The 18,904-nt window shown below is 34.4% G+C and overlaps 2 protein-coding genes, 1 long non-coding RNA gene and 1 pseudogene across 9 annotated transcripts; 3 read left to right on the forward strand and 1 right to left on the reverse strand.

Moving 5' to 3' along the window:
* Nucleotides 1–4,735, forward strand: LOC104723775 (uncharacterized). Of its 4 annotated transcripts, none has more exons than XM_010442179.2 (15): nt 1–374; nt 612–689; nt 997–1,371; nt 1,464–1,638; nt 1,755–1,838; nt 1,923–2,164; nt 2,296–2,515; nt 2,653–2,732; nt 2,826–2,910; nt 3,062–3,193; nt 3,284–3,397; nt 3,554–3,601; nt 3,907–3,991; nt 4,089–4,145; nt 4,244–4,735. In XM_010442179.2, the coding sequence occupies exons 3-15, from the start codon at nt 1,148–1,150 to the stop codon at nt 4,354–4,356; spliced, it is 1,659 nt and encodes a 552-aa protein (XP_010440481.1). In that variant the 5' UTR covers nt 1–374; nt 612–689; nt 997–1,147; the 3' UTR covers nt 4,357–4,735. The 4 variants fall into 4 exon arrangements, 2 of the variants coding, with proteins under 2 accessions (XP_010440481.1, XP_010440483.1); XR_015571708.1 differs by having other exon boundaries at nt 127–374; nt 3,489–3,601; XM_010442181.2 differs by lacking the exon at nt 612–689 and having other exon boundaries at nt 49–374.
* Nucleotides 4,736–11,568: 6,833 nt separating this feature from the next.
* LOC104723777 (uncharacterized) lies at nt 11,569–12,641 on the reverse strand. 3 transcript variants are annotated; one of them, XR_015572098.1, is made up of 5 exons: nt 12,484–12,641; nt 12,169–12,298; nt 11,956–12,024; nt 11,790–11,875; nt 11,569–11,703 (listed from the first exon to the last, which is right to left on the reverse strand). It is a non-coding gene; the product is annotated as an uncharacterized LOC104723777 (long non-coding RNA). The 3 variants fall into 3 exon arrangements; XR_015572099.1 differs by having other exon boundaries at nt 11,956–12,051; nt 12,484–12,617; XR_015572097.1 differs by lacking the exons at nt 11,956–12,024; nt 12,484–12,641 and having other exon boundaries at nt 11,790–11,899; nt 12,169–12,308.
* A 2,378-nt stretch (nt 12,642–15,019) lies between these two features.
* LOC147934172 (uncharacterized) lies at nt 15,020–16,121 on the forward strand (annotated as a pseudogene).
* A 151-nt stretch (nt 16,122–16,272) lies between these two features.
* Nucleotides 16,273–18,604, forward strand: LOC104723779 (uncharacterized). 2 transcript variants are annotated; one of them, XM_010442185.3, is made up of 4 exons: nt 16,273–16,442; nt 16,898–17,435; nt 17,535–17,635; nt 17,777–18,604. In XM_010442185.3, exons 2-4 carry the CDS (start codon nt 16,957–16,959, stop codon nt 17,797–17,799), a joined length of 603 nt encoding a protein of 200 aa, XP_010440487.1. In that variant the 5' UTR covers nt 16,273–16,442; nt 16,898–16,956; the 3' UTR covers nt 17,800–18,604. The 2 variants fall into 2 exon arrangements, with proteins under 2 accessions (XP_010440487.1, XP_019087720.2); XM_019232175.2 differs by lacking the exon at nt 16,273–16,442 and having other exon boundaries at nt 17,165–17,435.
* The last annotated feature ends 300 nt before the right edge of the window (nt 18,605–18,904 follow it).

Below are 18,904 nucleotides of genomic sequence, written 5' to 3' on the forward strand. Positions count from 1 at the left end.
ATTTTATTTTGGTATAAAAGAACCAATTAACCAATAAATCCTTAATTTACGGTAAATCAACTTTAGTAACTAAAAAGAAAACTATTAATCAGTACTAGTTAATAGTTATAAGTTATAACCTCCCTCAAAGATTTTTTTACTATTAAATTTGCTCGCAAAGAAGAGAGAGAGAAAACATAAAAAACAACTGAGAAGAAGAAGAAGAAGAAAAAAAAGAAGAGTAGTTTCTGTTTCTTTTGCAATTTCATCTCACACATCGAAAGAAAGAGAGAGATTATTATAAAGTTTCGAACTTTTTTCTTCTTTTTACGATCTTCAAATTTGAAAACCAAAAACAAGAGCAAGAATTGAGGAATCGAATCCCAAGAATCGAGGTCTTCTTCTTCTTCTCCTCTTTCTTTTACTTTTTTTTTTTCTTTAATTTAATCTTTGTTTCTTCTTCTCTCACTACCACAAATTACGGGTCTCTGTCTTTGTGTCTGCGTTTTGTCTCACCATGTTCTTGTTCTTGTCAATTCCCTAATCTAACGCTTCTGTTTCTTCTTTACAAAAGCTTCTTCCTTTAGGATTGAGATCGACCTTTTTTTTTTTCTCTTCTTTGTTGATTTTAGGAGGTGGCATGGTGCATTCATTCTCGCTGACTCAAAACTAGGGTTTCTTGTTTGATTTCTTATTATCCCCCAATTTTGGTATGCATTTTGCCATTTCTTCTTATTTCAGATCTATTAGAGGTTTCTCTTCTACTTTGAATTTGATCTTGTAATTGACTTACTGTCTATGGAGAACTCTGTAGTTTTAGATTCAGAGATGTCTTTGATTTTGGGTTTAAGGATTAGTTTGTGAGATAAAGTTTTCAGCTTTAGGTTAGTTTGCAATACCAACTTCACTACCTTTGTTATGACTTTGCAAAGCAGTTGGATTGGATCATTCTTATTACTTCCACACATGCTTCTGTTTGGAGTCAGTGTTAACTAATATAATGTCATCATGTTGCAGGTGTGACAATCAATTCACTAGGTACATGACATATGAAAGCTGATATACATAATTGGAGTGGGACTCGTGCTTTGCGCTTATCAAACCGTCTGGTCGCTTGTACATAACTAAAATATCTAGTTTGGAAGGGGGAAGCTAAAGTGGGAGAGAAATGGAGACTGCTAAAGCTTGGCTGACTAAGTTAAAATCTAAAGACAAAGTGAAATCCTCTAAAAAGAAGGAGACCGCCGCAAGTAATGTAAAGGAAGGACCCAAAACAGCTGGAGGTGATGAAGCACTTTCGAATGTAACCAAGGAGAAGGCTGCTGCTGCTAAACTGTATATTGAAAATCATTACAAAATGCAAATGCAGAGTCTGCAGGAAAGAAAAGAGCGGTACGGTTTCAGTTACATGCACTTTTTGCGTGAAAAAAAATTCTTCAATCCGTATCCTTAGCTCATCTCCTGGTAATTACATTTTCATGCAGACGCAAAATGCTAGAAAAAAAATTAGCTGCTGCAGAAGTCTCTGAGGAAGAGCAGAACAACTTGCTAAAGGATTTGGAGATGAAGGAAACTGAATACATGCGCCGTCAGAGGCACAAAATGGGAGCTGATGACTTTGAGCCATTGACAATGATTGGGAAGGGTGCATTCGGAGAGGTAGCATTGCTTCATATCTTTTGTAGATCACATTTTCGTATCTACAGACATCATCTTGAAAGTTCTCTAAGTGCATATTAAGTACTTTATGCTAATTGTAATATCTCTCTTTCTAGGTGAGGATATGTAGAGAGAAGGGAACAGGAAATGTCTATGCAATGAAGAAGCTTAAGAAATCTGAGATGCTTCGCAGAGGCCAGGTATTAAAAATTCCTCCAGGTGGCTTTCTATTTCGATCGACATTAGTTTGGTTGGTTGATGTATTTGTGGAATATGATTTTCAGGTGGAACATGTAAAAGCAGAGAGAAATCTACTTGCAGAAGTTGACAGCAATTGCATTGTCAAATTGTATTGTTCTTTTCAAGATGAAGAGTCCTTATATCTCATAATGGAGTATCTACCTGGTGGGGACATGATGACTTTACTTATGAGGAAAGACACCCTTACTGAAGATGAGGCCAGGTTTTATATTGGGGAAACTGTCCTGGCTATTGAGTCTATTCATAAGCACAACTATATCCACAGGTCAGTGAAGCAGGATAGTTGTAGCTCCTCTTGTTAATTGTCATTGGCTGTTGGGTCCATTCATGGGATTTATTTGTAGCTCACTTTGTTATTTTGTTGCTAACGTCATTTTTTTCTCCAATGTGATACAGAGATATCAAGCCTGATAATCTGCTGCTTGACAAAGACGGCCACATGAAATTGTCAGATTTTGGATTATGTAAACCATTAGACTGTAGTAATCTTCAGGAGAAAGACTTCACAGTTGCTAGAAACGTTAGTGGGGCTTTACAAAGTGATGGTCGCCCTGTGGCGACAAGACGTACCCAACAAGAGCAACTACTAAACTGGCAGAGAAATAGAAGGATGCTTGTAAGTTTCACTTATCTATCATTTTTTTTATTTAGAGATGTCCAAACAATTCAGTGTGTTTCGCTCACTGAAAAGATGTTCGCTCCATTGATATAGACATCTCTGTCAGATATAATTTATTAGGTTATTGCTTTCAGGCTTATTCCACAGTTGGAACTCCGGACTATATTGCCCCAGAAGTTCTGCTGAAAAAAGGATATGGAATGGAATGTGATTGGTAGGTGAAGCCAACCTATTCGGATTTGTTTTCTTTGGTTGCTTTGGTGCAAATAATTAATATGGATGAATAATATTGAGAGCATTTTTATAGGTGGTCTCTTGGCGCCATCATGTATGAAATGCTTGTGGGGTTTCCGCCATTTTATTCAGATGATCCAATGACAACTTGTAGGAAGGTAAGATCCATTGCTTTGTGTACCTTTCATTTATTGGAGGCACACTGGTGATATCAACTCTTACGTTCATTTTAGTCTTTCTGTATCTCTTTGGTAATTCTATTTCTAATGTGGAAATTTACCTTTTCTCAATATGTTCACCCTTATGCAGATAGTAAATTGGAGAAATTACTTGAAATTCCCAGATGAGGTTAGACTATCAGTAGAGGCCAAGGATCTTATTTGTAGGCTTTTATGCAATGTTGAGCTAAGGCTTGGAACAAAAGGAGCAGATGAAATTAAGGTGTTGTGTGCTTTGTTCAACTTTGAATTTCCAACCTTATCTAAGATTATTGTGAGAAATCCTAATAAAAGTTTGACTGGTTTCTTTCAGAATCACCCTTGGTTCAGAGGAACAGAATGGGGAAAATTATACCAAATGAAAGCTGCCTTTATTCCCCAAGTCAATGATGAGTTGGACACCCAAAATTTTGAGAAATTTGAAGAGGTAATACATTGGTATAGCTATTGAAACATTGGTGCAATATTTGCCACCAATGATGTGTCATGATGTATATACTGAAATATTGGTGCCACAGATGATTTGTATGCTCCTGATAAGGAATAATGTATAATACTCTTCTTTTGATTCCTTCCGGAACAGACTGACAAGCAAGTTCCAAAGTCAGCAAGGTCAGGTCCATGGAGAAAGGTACAGCATAACCCCTGACTTTTTGGCATCATGTACCATCAGATTTAACCAGCTTATTTATTTTTTTATCTAGTAGATGAGTAACCATACTTCAAAATTTGTCTGTAAGTGGGTTCCTCGAAATATATTGTGATGTGATAATATTATAGGCATAGCTTAAAAGATTACATGCAACAAAGAGCTCAGATAAATAAGATTCTGTCATTAGAATGTGTGTCATGAACCATTAGGAAGCCTTTGAAGTTATATTTTGTGTTGTCTTGGGCTTTCATAACATGAGTTTGGCTTTCTTTTTTCTTCTCCAGATGCTCTCATCCAAAGATATTAACTTCGTTGGTTATACTTACAAGAACGTAGAAATCGTAAATGATGACCAATTACCAGGGATAGGTAACCCCCTTTCATTTACTGAGGAAAATACATAACCAGTTACCTTGTGATTAACATTGCGTGTCTGCTGCATTTGTAATCTGTTTTTATTGTGCAGCTGAGATAAAGAAGAAGAGCAACAAGCCAAAGCGGCCATCGATTAAATCCCTCTTTGGTAAATCACCTGTTTGGATGCTATTTATAAAAATCAAGATGATTACGATCCATGTTTGATGAATCTCTCTAACCAAATTATGGAAAATAAATGAACAGAAGATGAAGCATCTGGTGGGACAACAACACACCAAGGAAGCTTCTTGAATCTATTACCAACGCAGATTGAAGATCCAGAGAAAGAAGGTAGTAAATCAAGCTCATCGGGGTGATTTCGTTTGACACAATTGCACAGCCTGAAACAGAAGACTCTTCTTATATAACTTGTGTGTTGTTTGATTTCGTTGAAAGCCTTTTATTTGCTCCAAAAGACTGTTAAAAGTTTGAGTTAGCAAATGGGGATTTCAACAAAGTACAGTCTCTCCAATGGAAGCGAAGGCTCTCCCCTGAGGAGAAATATTGATTTGTTTAATTGTTTCAACATAGAAAAAAAAAGTGAAGTAAATATTCTTTTCGGAATTGGCTTTGTTTAATTTTTTTCACAGGGAGGAGAGCTTTGGTATTTGATTTTTATTGTTTTGGTTAAATCAAAACTTGGTTGTACTATTATAGACCTCAAGATGAAATCTTCACCCACTAATTATGATCAAAGTCTTGTTGTCTCTCTTCCTACCTTCGCTCACTTTTGGATTAAATTTAGTTATGTAATTAAGAATAATAAATTATGAAAAGTTTGTTTTCTTATTAATAATGTTCGAAAATACGAACCGGACGTTGAGGTGCTGCCAAACGCATTTGTCTGCATATAGCGGAGTGGGCGACAATATTGTTATGGTACCTCGGGGAGATGGGGAAGAATATGAAGAACCAAGACTTATCACGTGTGGTTAAATGAACATGTGACCTTCTGCATCATGTAGAGAGGATTGTTTGTGTGAACCAAACTCAAATCTGCAACTTCTTTAAGCTGCAAACCCGATGCCTTCAAATCCATTGATCTTTAATCTCCAGATCAAAATTAAATCATAGTTTCCACCTTGATTGTAGCTTGAATGACTTCATGTGAGTTGTTGTTTTTAATCCTTGATATATTTCTTCTGTACCTATGTTATATCGTTTTTTCTGCAACACAAAAGTCAAGTAGTTCTGTTCTGTGTAAATATTTCTCGCTGACAGAATTTGCAACGCTAATATCTGCAGTAAGTGGCAACAATTCTACTCGATTGTAACATACACATCTGAATATAACTCAAAGTTTCAATATTGTAGGAAAGAAAAAGAGAGTAAAATATATATATGAATCCAATATACATAAACTGAATGTTATTAATACCTTGTGATAAGGTGGAAGAAGCAATTGCAGAAGAGATGACATAGTGATTGAGAGATTTCATTCATTATCAATTCATAATAAAACAAGGGGAAAGAAGTACAAAACTTGACAAACATGGATTTGCGTTGGAGAAAAACATACAAGTTAAGATAATCATCGACACTGAGAATATATATATAGGTGGTGAAGTACATTGTTGTCAAACCCTAGTTGATCGTGTTGTCATAATCTAGAAGACGGATCCTAAGTTATCTGCTATGACCGGTGTTTGGTAAGTGCTCGACATAAAAGAATCAGTGGGAAGTGGATCGTAGCCAGGAAATAGTGAAGAAAACTCCAAATCCATCGGACAAAGATCCCAAACACCATCGACCCCAAAATTATCTGTGGGCGGCACCGGAAAATAATCGCCGAACGTAAAAGGATCCAACAGAGAAGAATCAGAAACACCGACATCCGTGAAAGCAGCATAAGATCCCAAACTGGAATCAGTTTCGTGGTAGCCAGGGAACTCGTCAAACCCTAATCGATCTTCCGGCATCATAGCCACGTTACAATTTTCTGAAACCCTAATATGATCATGATCTTCTTCCGTCTCCTTCGGCTTAGGTTTCTTCGAGTCGCCTCTTCTTAACATACTTGTCTTTAGTTGCTTGATTTCAACTAGGTGAGAGCTAAGCTTATCGATATGTCTCCTCATATCCTCACCCGACAAACCCTTGATATCAGAGACGAAGTCGTAAAGATCGCAAGCGTGATTCTTTCTCTTCTGATCGCTTAACGCATTGAACTTTCTGTTAGGGCTTGTGGGTTATCTTGAGGCTCGGGCCAGACTTGGAGATCGTTGTTGGGGCCGTAACAGATGAATCCGACAGAGTTGCCGCATAGAACAGAGAGCTCTGTCGCTTTCTTCTTAAAGCCTGGAAACTTCTTTTTGAAAAACTTCTTCTTCTTCAAATCATCATCAGAGAACTTACGAGGAGCCATGTTTGAGAGAGAGAGAGAGAAAAAAATAAAAAAAAATTTCGACTTTCGATTGTATGAGAAAAATAATAGGGTTAGTGTATTATGATAGAAATATAATTTGTTAATAAATAGATTAATAGAAAGCATTTCCTTGATTGGGCTTCAACAATCCATGACCTGGGCTCAGTTAAGTAAACAATTAGGGCAAACAAAGAGAAGCTTTCTCTTTCGTTACAGTCTCTCTTTGTCTATTTTCTGAATAGAAGTCGGAAAACAAAGCTTTCTTCCAATTTATTTCTCACCAAATCAATTCTATTAAGGTAAAACTATTTAAGTTTTTATGTTTCTTATATTATTTACTCTGTTTTTGTAACCAATTTTATCCAGTTGAGTTATATATATTTTTGTAAGTAATCATTGTTGCTTGAAAGTTAGTTAACGATTTTGTGGAGAAAAAAAAAATGTTTTAGAAAATGTTAGTTTAGTTTTTTTTTTTTTTTTTTTTTTCGTACAAAGAAAACAAAAAAAGACAATAACTTTTATTTTTGTAGACGATTTTTTTTTTTGAATCGGGGCATCTTTTTTCAGTTGTTTCTGATATCTCGTAGCCTTGGCACGGCTCTGGTTGCGATCGTAAAACCTTTGTTTTCTGTTTTTCGTCTTAATCTTTTCTAACACCTCCCGTGTATAAAATCTTACTACAGGATGTCCAACGGACAAGTAAACAATGAGTGTGACTTGTGGTGGGCATTCGGGTATCGGTTTGGGTTCGGTTCGGGCACGACCAATTGCGAACCGTTTTACATAAAAATAGAGTTGGTCCGCAGCAGTTTGTTGTCCGCCTTAAAAATAGAACGGTTCAAACCGTAAACGGATTTGGTCGTCCTGACCGCAGTCATCATTCAAACCTATAATATACATATATAATCTAGTTAACAAAACAATATAAGCTTATAAACACTATACTAGTATACCTGATGACACAATTCCAAGGATGACTAAAAAAAAACATTGTCAAATTTGATATTAATATACTGATCATACGCTGCGAAGTGGACACGCAAAGCATCTTATTATAATCCGTACAACTAAGCTTACTTACTTTACTTATAGATAATTTAATTTTCTTATTCTCCTTGACTTCTTTTGCCTAGCTTTTTCATTGACCATTATGATATTTTAACACTATACCGAAAGTTTAACAAAACATTATAAAACCTTTCAAGTCATTGTATACAAATAATACAATTATCAATAAGTTTTGTTTGCCATGTGAAAATATGACTAGACTCGAGGATGAGTGGACCCAAAAAAAAAAACTTAATCTAATAGAGAAAGAAGATGGAAACTCATGAATTTTCACAGTATTCATCGAGAATATCCACTAAGAATTGAAGTAAAAAAGAAAATTTCTAAGATTTGACAGCCACAATTGATATGTGTCTCAAAACAACAACAACATACGTATCTCTCACGCATGTACTGTTTGTATATCCAACAGTTTTCGAAACGTGGAAAGAGATTTTGATATATACAATGGTCAGTGTCTCACTACAATAAAAAGTGAATATTGTTACCAATCCAATGGTCATATTATATTAATTTTTGGTCACAAATACTTTATTGTGACGAAAATAAAACGGACTTAAGAACGTCATAATAAAATGATCACAAATGGGTGTAAGTCACAAAAAAGTCATAAATAGTTGTGACGTTTTTGAAGTAACAATTCGTCATAAGTTGTGACGATAATTGAATAGTCACAAAAAAGTTACAATTTATAACAATTAATATAATCATAAATATGACACAAAACATGACCCAAAAAATGTTATATATTTGTTACAAATTAGTACTATTTTAAGTCACTATGTTGTGATTTTTTGCCACCAAAATACAATCACAAACTAGACATAATTAGTGACTCGATTAGAGACACACAACCGTCACTATTTTTTTTTTAATTACCACAATTTGTATTTATTTGTGACATTTCATGTTCCTAGATTTTTTTTAAAATATTAAATTCATTCACCATATTTCAAAAAATATATAACTATAGAATAAAACATGAAAACTAAAAATAATATGCAAACGATAATATATAGATAACAAACTAACATCCAAATACAAAATTGATACATAAACACAACTGAAAGAAAATATAAACCAAGCACAAAGTTAATCCATAAACATAACTAAAAGGAAATACAAACAAACCATAGTAGTTAGATAAAGGTGGATGGTCTTGGTAGTGGTGTGGGATTTAGACATTTTGACTTGCAAAAGATTCAACAAGTTTCTCCATAGCTTCAAGTCTTTTCTGGATTTGCTGATTTTCTTCAAGGTTTTTTTTCAGATCAGTTTTCATCTCCTCCATCCGATGTGTTATTGTCTCTACTTCTTCACCAGATTGTGGTATACTTGAAGGGGCACCAACAGATGGTAAAACCTCACTAAGTGCTCCAAGTCCAAAGATATGACCATGTTTAGATGATCCAGCAGCTTAGAAATAAAAAATAAATACATAAGCTATCATACACCAAACCAATACAACACACACAACTCACGACCAAACAATAACATATATGGTTACTAACAAATTTTCTCACGACCAAACACACAACTCACGACCAAACAACTCACGCCCAATACACCACCCGTACGTAACTCAAACCAAACAATAAAACACGACAGTTCCATGGTGACTAACAAATTTGCTCCACTCTAATAACATATATGGCTAAACCTCAATATACTAATCACAAATATATAATCTCAAAAAAATCTTAAAGAATATAAGGTTTTGAAATGTTACCTTGATATAAATCTCATTTTTCTCAGCTTTGTCAAGATTTTCAGCTGTCATATTCTCTTCACCAGAAGATTCAAGTTGTTCCAAGCGTTCTTGTACATGCTTTTCATAAGTTTCTGCGACCAATCTTGCTCGTTGATCAACATAGGTTCCGTCAGGCTTTTGATGTGTTTTCTTCATCAAAGCAATAAAGGAGTAATCTTCATTGTTTGCTTCCTATAAACAAACAATAAAACTAAGTGAACTAATACATAAATGATCACGAATTTATATGGAAATTGATAGAAAATGTAAACATTACCAAAGCAGCTTGAACTTTGACATACGAACATGAACCTGCTAGATGAGAATGTGGACCTAAACCATTGCGATCAGACATTCGGGAAGCACATTCGGGAAGCACGAGCCTTCTCACTTGTTGCTTTTGCTTTTGCTGTTGCCCAATGTGCCTGCATAATCGTCCAATAATGAGACAAAATCCAATCTGGTTTTTCTCCTCCCTTCTTAGCATGGCTTATCATTCCTTTGAGGCGATATGCAGCAAGCTTATTGAACTCTCGTTCAACTTGATAGTTGATAGAAGCATCCCAGTTAAACTTTTTCTGAGAAAACAAAGTAATCACACATGATGAGTAATATTGTAAATCATTTATGAAATAGCTTAATGAAATATAACAGACAACAGTACTACCATAAACAGTGTAAACCAAGTTATTTTGTAGAAGGGAGGCACTTTTCTCCAAGAGTACCATGGTCCCTTAAAACAACTTTGAATGACCTTTCGTACACCAGTTGATACTTGGGTGTGGTATTTAAACCTGCTCCATTGAATTACATTACTTTATTTTGAGTTATAAATATGTGAAAGTAATCAATTGCATGTTGAAAAAAATCCATACCATTTAGCTCCATTTAACCGAGATGGATGCAGCACATGTAAACTCGAACTATCCACAAATGGCTCTTCCATGCGTACACTATAAACATTCATAAGTTATCAATCCCCAATTTTATCAAGTGACAAATTAAAGCGTTCATATCAAAATGACTCTCATCTAAATTAACAGAGATTAACAGAGATTTTTAAAACGACTCTTAATAGAGATTAACAAGATTTGTAAAAACTGTAAGCATAGAATATGTAAAAACCACAACAATAACGACTAGCAGAGATGTGTAAAACTTGGAAGAGTGATGGCGAGTAAATATTAGTAATTTAACATCTAGATTAACTTCTACACAAAAAAAAAAAAATATATATATATATATATATATAGAAATACCTTTCAATGAGATCTGTGAAATGAAAAACAGCCCAATAGGTCTTATAAATGTGAAGTGGCGTAGAAACCTGAGAAGTAGAGGGAGGTGGTTAAATAGTTTTGACGCAGTTTTAGGGCTTATAGGAGTTGGGGAAATTTCACCAAAAATTAAAGCGGTAATGAAAATTTTAGGTTCTATAATTAGGGAAAATTAAGGCGCTATTTTGGTATAAAAAACAAAATTTTAAGGATCTAGAAAATTCTAATATGGTTAATTTGTTTTCTCAATTAACTTGTTTGCATATATCTCTTTATGTACAAATATCTAAAAAATTGGAGACAATATTATTCCAACCGACTTAATTGGTTTAGTGTAAATAAAACATAGTCTAGGTTATCATCAATATTAACGATATATTTCTTAAATCCAAACCTAAGCAATACCGGCAAAACCAAGAGTGAAGAAGATTCATACCAGAGATATCAGTGGTGCAGTGGACGATGACTGCTCTGTAATGGTTGCCCAACATCACCAGTCTTCACTAAGGTTCCGTTCTTAGTAATGGTTGCCCAATTAACCCGAACGTCTTTACTACTGCAAAGAATGCTGTTTAGCTAAATGAGAATGCATGCAGTGAAAGATCACATAGACAAAAATAATTTTTTTTTTTTTTACCTAATCAGATCAACTAGCTTTGACCGCGAAATCTTGAAACCAGCACTAGCTGCTGCTACATCAATTCTCAACGAGGCTTCCACAGTCTTAAAGGTATTAGTCCTAATTAATAAACAAAACAATCAAGCCAACGCAAAAGGAAAGATTCGTTATAAAGCTAACAAGTGTTGAAACCCAAAATCCCCTGTGAAAATATAAGTTGAAAAACACCAACATAAACACACTCAGATTTTGACAAGAACAAAACTCAAGAAGAGAACACTGCCATTCAAGACTTGTACCTCAAAGCTGCAACTATATCTGGATCATTGGTTAATACATCAGGATGTCCAATCGAGATCCTACACCGTTCAGCCTAAGACAAAAGACAGATTCCACCTCAGCTTATGTTAACATTTTCAGAGGACGCTTTTCGTTAAAGATGAAAACAAACCTCAGGGGAACCTCCTTGAGAAACTATCTTAACATCAGCAAATTTACTCAATACTGAAACTGATTCTTTAACAATAGGTGGTGTGAGAAAATCTGTGTGCAGAACTTTTCTCTTCTTGATGCTGCACGTCTTGCCTACAAACAATCCAATTGGAGATAAGAAGATTGAAGACCTATCCTAAGAGAAACAGAGAACTAAGTTAGAGAACAACAGAGAATACCATTTCAAGAATTTGTTTAACTTCTTTAGCAACAGCTTGGTCTCCAACTCCTTTGAGGAGGAAATCTACATCTCCCTTTATTGCTTCTGCAACGTGACATCTTCTCAAAGCTGCAATTTTTTTTGGACATTTCATCAGAAAGAACAAAACTTTGGTGAAGTCTCACACAATTAGCTGGCCGAAGATATTAATAGTCTCTTGTCCCAAATCCTTCTCCGGGAACGACTTCCACATTCTTCGCCATAGTTAATTAAACCAAACACTAATTCAAGCCATAAGCATAAAGAAAGAAGAATAAATGAAGAACAAGAGAAAAGAAAAAAAAACAACAAGCTCGATCTCTTCTCTACTCTCTCAATAAGCTCGATCTCTTCTCTACCTCTATATCTTTCTCACTTATCACCGCTGCGTGAGTTAGAAGTGTCTCCGTATCTTCTTCTCTCCTTCTTTTGTAACCTAATTAAGTTGTTGGGTTCTAAAACAATTCACCTCAAGCCCATTCTGCAACTCTACACAAAGAACATGTCCAAAAAAAAACCATAATCATATCGTAAAATAAAAGAGCCATTGACACTAACTTAGATTGATTTATTCTGCTTTTGTTTCTCAATTAGTTTGAGAAAAACACAGAGCATCATAATACATTCAAAACAAATCAAAGCAAATCAAAGCAAAACAGGTTCTTTGAATAAACCTGAGAACTCCATTAAGCAAAGCAAAGCAAAGCAAAACAAACTCAAAAATTTTATCTTTATTCCTGCGGCTGCAATCTAGAAAAACTTATTGAACTTGGACGTTATCAATAGAAGTATTAATCAAATCAGAAAGACTGTCTATTCTTCATCCAAAACTGTTCGCAGTGCCGGCCCAACACTAATCAGGGCCCTATGCAAAATTTAAAAAATATGTCTTCTTCACCTATGACAAAAGTTATAAGTTTTCTATAAAAGGCCACCACTTGATACTTTAAAGCCTTTTACATATTCTACAAATAAAAAAGGCCTTTTACATGTAAATAAAAAAAAACTTTATACATATCCTTAAGAAAAAATGCTTTTTGTTTAACAGATTTTTAAATGAAAGATGCTTTTAAAATTTTGGACCCGAATCTTTGGCTTCACTTGCTTTCCCTATGGGCCGGGCCTGACTGTTCGGCATCAAAAGTTTAAGCATATCTAGGACGACTTGTTCCCTTTTCTTATAGGGATGAAGCTGTCCATCTCCATAATAAATCATCCTGTCGTTTAAATCGAATTCATGTTGAACTTTTTCCTCTTTTTTTTCATTTCTTGAACAACTCCATCTTCGGGATGAAACTCTCCATCTCCCGGATGAATCTCTCCTCCATCCTCATAATAAAACGTTTTGTTTAGATCGAATCTATGGTGAAATTTTTTCTTCTGCTCCGCTTTTTAAACAGCTTGTACTTGTTCCACATTTTGAACAATTTCCAATTCAATCGTTTCTTGTTTCAGTTTTCCTATAAACACAAAATTACTAAAAATAAATATGAATGCTAAACATTGAACATACAACTTATATTACCTTGAACCTCTTCCTTCTTTTTTTTTTTGCCACAACAAATCTATAATTGAGAATATGACTTAATTAAAACAACTAACCAGAATTGCGAGCAAAATCCATTAGAACAAAGAACAAGAAAACTCTCCAACAATTAAAATTATAAGTGAAATATAGCTTATTATGCCTAAACTAAACAAACTAAATATATATCTCCTAAAATATAGGAAGATTTATTCAACATGACTTATTTATTCAACATGACTTAGTCACCAAAACTTTAGAATCACAAAAGTTACATCAAAGAGCTAAGATAGTGGGTAGATATAATCACATAAGGATTTGTTTTCACAAAGGTCCAAGCTACTACTGGTCGTCGTTTGTGTACGTTAGTGACTTCAGGAACAAATACCTCATCGTTTGCAGGCAGATCAGTTCTGGTAGCCTTTCTCCTCAATTGTTTTTCCTTCACGAGATGTAGAGCTGAAGAGAATACTATTGCCATCTTTTTGTTTTGTTTGGTGAATAGATCGAACCTCTGTCCCATCTCAATAGTTTAGTTTTGCTGTAAACTAATACCTAAATTATATAAGAACATACATGGCTATCTTAATTCAGTTTTATAATGTTCTCTAATTTTACTTTCTCAAATTTATTTTCAGGTTTTCAGAATGTCTTCTAGTAGTGATTTATATGCTACAAGGCGTTGGATGTATGAAAGAATCGATCCTACAACCAATAGAGTTTCAGACACTTACTGTCAAGGGTTGGAAACATTTTTAAAGTTTGCTAAAAGTCAACCTCTGTTTCTCGAGAAGCAAAAGCTGTTTTGTCCATGTATAAAGTGTGAGAATGATCCAAAGTTACAAGAAGAACGTATCGTATCGACACACTTATACAACAAAGGATTTATGCTTAACTATTGGGTTTGAACTTCTCATGGGGAAGATTACAATATGGTAAACAACGATTCTGAAAAAGATGTGTTCAGAACTGAGTCTCACACAGAGCCAATAGATCCTTATGTGACAATGTTTTTAGATGCATTTGGTAATACAGAAACATAGTTTAATCAGATGTTGGAAGAAGAGCCTAATGATGAGGCAAAAAAGTTTTTTGATATGTTGGATGCTGCAAAACAGCCAATTTATGATGGATGTAAAGAAGGTCTTTCAAAGCTCTCATTAACGGCTCCGCTTATGAGTTTGAAGACAGATTATAATCTATCTCAAAAATGTATGGACTCAATTGCTCAAATGATGCAAGAATATTTGCCAGAAGGTAACCACTCACCAAAGTCGTACTATGAAATCAAGAAGCTTATGCGGTCTTTGGGTTTACCATATCAAAAGATTGACGTTTGTCAAGATAATTGCATGATATTCTGGAAAGATGCTGAGAAGGAAGAGAAGTGTTTGTTCTGTAAAAAAGATAGATTTCATCCTACTCAGAAGATTGGGCAGAAAAAAATTGCATATCGTCAGATGTTTTATTTGCCGATAGCCGATAGACTGAAGAGATTATATCAGTCTCTTAATACTGCAAAAGAAATGAGATGGCATGCAGAACACTTAGTGAATGATGGAGAAATGTGTCATCCATCTGATGGAGAAGCATGGAAGCATTTTCACAAGGTACACCCTGATTTTTCATCTGAACCAAGAAACGTTTACCTTGGATTATGCACGGACGGTTTTAATCCATTTGGTATGTTTGGACATAATTATTCATTGTGGCCTGTAATATTGACTCCATATAATCTGCCACCTGCGTTGTGTATGAAGCAAGAATTTATGTTCCTAACCATTCTAGTTCCTGGGCCAAATCATCCTAAGAGAAGTCTGGATATTTTTCTCCAACCATTGATAGAAGAGCTGAAAGATTTGTGGGTTCACCGTGTAGAAGCATATGATATTTCTACTAAGCAGAACTTTCTCTTAAAAGTTGTACTCATGTGGATGATAAGCGACTTTCCAGCTTATGGTATGCTTTCTGGATGGACAACTCATGGTCGGTTAGCATGTCCTTATTGTTTGGATCAAACTGGTGCCTTTTGGTTAAAGAATGGTAAAAAAAAAGTTGGTTTGATTGTCACCGGTGTTTTCTACCAGTTGATCATAGCTATCGGCGGAATAAAACAAATTTTTAAAAAAGAAAAGCTGTAGATGATAGTCCACCAGAGATACTAACAGGCGAGGAACTCTACAATGAAGTCTGTTGTTTACCAAAAACAGTGGACTACGGAGGAAACATGGACGATTACAAGGATACGGTAAAACGCACAGCAGGCATAAACAAAGCAATTTGTGGGATCTACCATATTGGAAGGATCATAAACTTCGATATAATCTTGACGTGATGCACACTGAAATTTTTTTTATAGATAATATCATCAATACTTTACTGAATGTGCAGGGGAAAACAAAAGATAACATCAAATCACGACTTGATTTGCAAGAGCACTGTAATCACAAAGATTTGCGCTTAAAAGCTGATGGAAAGGCACCTATCCCAATTTTTAGACTACAACCAGAAGCAAAGGCAGTATTTTTACGATGGCTTCAAAAGGATGTTAAATTTTCAGATGGATATTCATCAAGTTTATCTAACTGTGTTGATCTAGCTGGAGCAAAATTAACAGAAATGAAAAGTCATGATTGCCATGTTTTAATGCAACGATTACTTCCAATTGCGTTTGCTGAGCTTATAGATAAATCTGTACACGATGCATTATCTGGTAAGTTTTCAATTTTGTTTATTATGTGTCTGTGTTCTCAACTTGATGTAGCACATCCTTTTCGTATCACATAAGCTTCTAAAGTTCTCTGTTTTCTTTATTGTTTTTGTTAATTTTCTATTTTGTTGTTGATATTTCTTTGTCTGAAATTTCTATTTCTTTTAGGTTTTTCTTTTTAGTTTGACTTAGCTGCTCTATAAATAAAACCTCTAATGCTTGTAAAGAGGATCATCCTTGAATTGAATTAATAAAGAGTTATCTTACAAATCTGAGTTTTGCAAAGAAGCGTATTCTTTCAAGTCTCAAACCTCTGTTTTTGTGTAGCAAAACAGAGTTTTTTCTCTGCTTTTCATGAAGAAAACAGAGAATCCTTGTTTCTTTAGCTTCCCGGGAACGTAAGAAACAAATCCTTTTTTCCTTTCTTGCTTCCGCTCCATCACAACTTCTACGGTTACGTTAACGCAAAAATGACATGTTAATCGTAATGGAGCGGAAGTGTTGTGTATGTTTTAGCACTTTACGTTATATTATAGTTCTTGTGTCGTTGTTGGTGTTGTGTATGTTTTAGCAATTTTTTATGTGACGGTGTGTTAATCATCCGGTTGGTTGTGTTTGTAGGTGTTAGCTTTTTTTTACGGCCATAGTTCTTTGTTTGTTTTTTTTAATTCTCTTTGTTTACGTGTCAAGTGTTCTTTATTAGCTTATTATAACACTATAGTTCTTTGTGTTTTTTTTATCTCTTTGTTTATGAGTCAAGTGGTCTACGTCTAAAGCTGTGATATACTTCTCCACTAATCTGTTTAATTTTCTATGGTTAGAACTTTATTCATATAATGATCTTTTTTTGTAGGTGCTAGCTTATTTTTTCGAGATATATGTGCAAGAACTATACACAAAGATGGTGTTGCGATGCTGCAAAATAATATATGTATGGTTCTTTGTAATTTGGAGAAGATATTTCCTCCATCCTTTTTTGATGTTATGGAGCATTTGGTGATTCACTTGCCACATAAAGTTAGTCTTGACGGACCTGTACAGTTTAGATGGATGTATTGTTTTGAACGATACATGGGCCATCTAAAGAAAAAAGTAAAAAATAAGGCAAAAGTAGAAGGATCAATTGTTGAACAATACATCAACGAAGAAATTTCTACTTTTTGTACTTATTACTTTGAACCACACATAAAGACAAAACATCGAACAGGAGATCGACAATATGATGGAGGTAATCAAGACGATACTCATGAGTTTGATAGAATTCCAGATATATTTTCTCAGGCAGGGAAGGGCAGTGGTAAAGAAATACAGATCTGGCTCCAAGATAAAGATTACCATATTGCACATACATATATTTTGCAGAACTGCGATCAATTAAGATCATTTGAAAGGTATGTAAAAATAATATACACATATGTACTTTAATTTATATACTAGTAGATTGAGTGTAATAAATCATAATTTTTTTTCATGAATTTATATTTATATAGGTTATTTGATGAGAGCATGATTGCGGCTAATCCTGGGATTACTGAAAACAATTTAACCGAGCTTAGAGAAAAAAACATATTCAAGCTGGTTACAAAAACATGTAAGTGTTTTTTTAAATAAAATAAAATATGTGCATGTATCTTTGATAAGCTTATATTATACATGATTTTTTTTTGTAAGCTTAAAATATGTGCATGTATCGTGGTTGTTGAATACACATGATTTTTTTTTTTTAAAACAGGTGGAAGATACCTTGAACAATAATTCATATCCAAAGTGGTTGTTGAGTCTCGTTCATGGTCCAATGGTTCAAGATACTTGTTGGCTAATGTATTTTTGTCGTGGATATATATTTCACACATATGATCATGGGAAAGACAAAAAGAATGCCAATTATGGAGTTTGTGTGAAAGGTGTAACATCTTCCGGCTCAAGTGAAGAAGCTGCTGAGTTTTATGGAGTATTGAAAGAGATTTATGAGCTGCATTATCCAGGACCAGTTGATCTTAAAGTCGTGGTTTTCAAATGTGATTGGTATGATTCAACCATTGGGAAAGGTATACGAAAAAACAAGTCAGGGATCATTGATATTAATGTTAAAAGGTATTATCAAAAGTACGATCCTTTTGTTTTGGCTTCACAAGCAGATCAGGTATGTTATGTTCCATATCTAAGAATGACTCAACCGAAAAAAGATCAACAATGGGAAGCAGCAATTATGATACAGCCAAGAGGAAAAGTATTGGTCAACCAAAATCTGGATTTCACTGCACTGCAACATGATAACACTAATTGTGTTGTCCAATCTGATTCATTGCACGTTGAGACACTATTATATCCAGATGGTCAACCAGAAGATCTTGATGATCCAGTACTAGAAGAAGAAGTTGGATCAGACGCTGAAGATGGGAATTCTGATATCGAATTAACTACTGACGACGAATGTGAGTAATAATTTTCAGATTTGTCATTTGAACTCTTTTGAAAAAATTGTATTTTCAGCTCTTTTTTTTTCCATTATTGAAACTATTTTATTATTTAATTGGAGTAACAAAAGTGGTAATAACTATGTCACAATTTATGACTAACACACAAAGGTAACTAAAATAGTGACTAATTTTGACCAGGTAGTTTACAAAATACTTGTAACTAAAAGTGACGTAAATATAGTCACAAAAACCGTATAATCTAGTTACCTTATTTAGTTACAAATCCGTATTTATATTTGTGACTAAATATTTTGTAACAAATTCGACACAATTAGTGACCAAAAGTAGTTACCTTTTAGTCGGTCGTAATATTATAACTAAATAATGACATAGATATGACCGTTTTAAATACGTCACATTTTCGTATCTAAATCGTCGTA

The sequence above is a fragment of the Camelina sativa genome, chromosome 11 (genome assembly GCF_030686135.1).
Source record: "Camelina sativa cultivar CO46 ecotype springtype chromosome 11, ASM3068613v1".
Classification (NCBI taxonomy): Eukaryota; Viridiplantae; Streptophyta; class Magnoliopsida; order Brassicales; family Brassicaceae; genus Camelina; species Camelina sativa.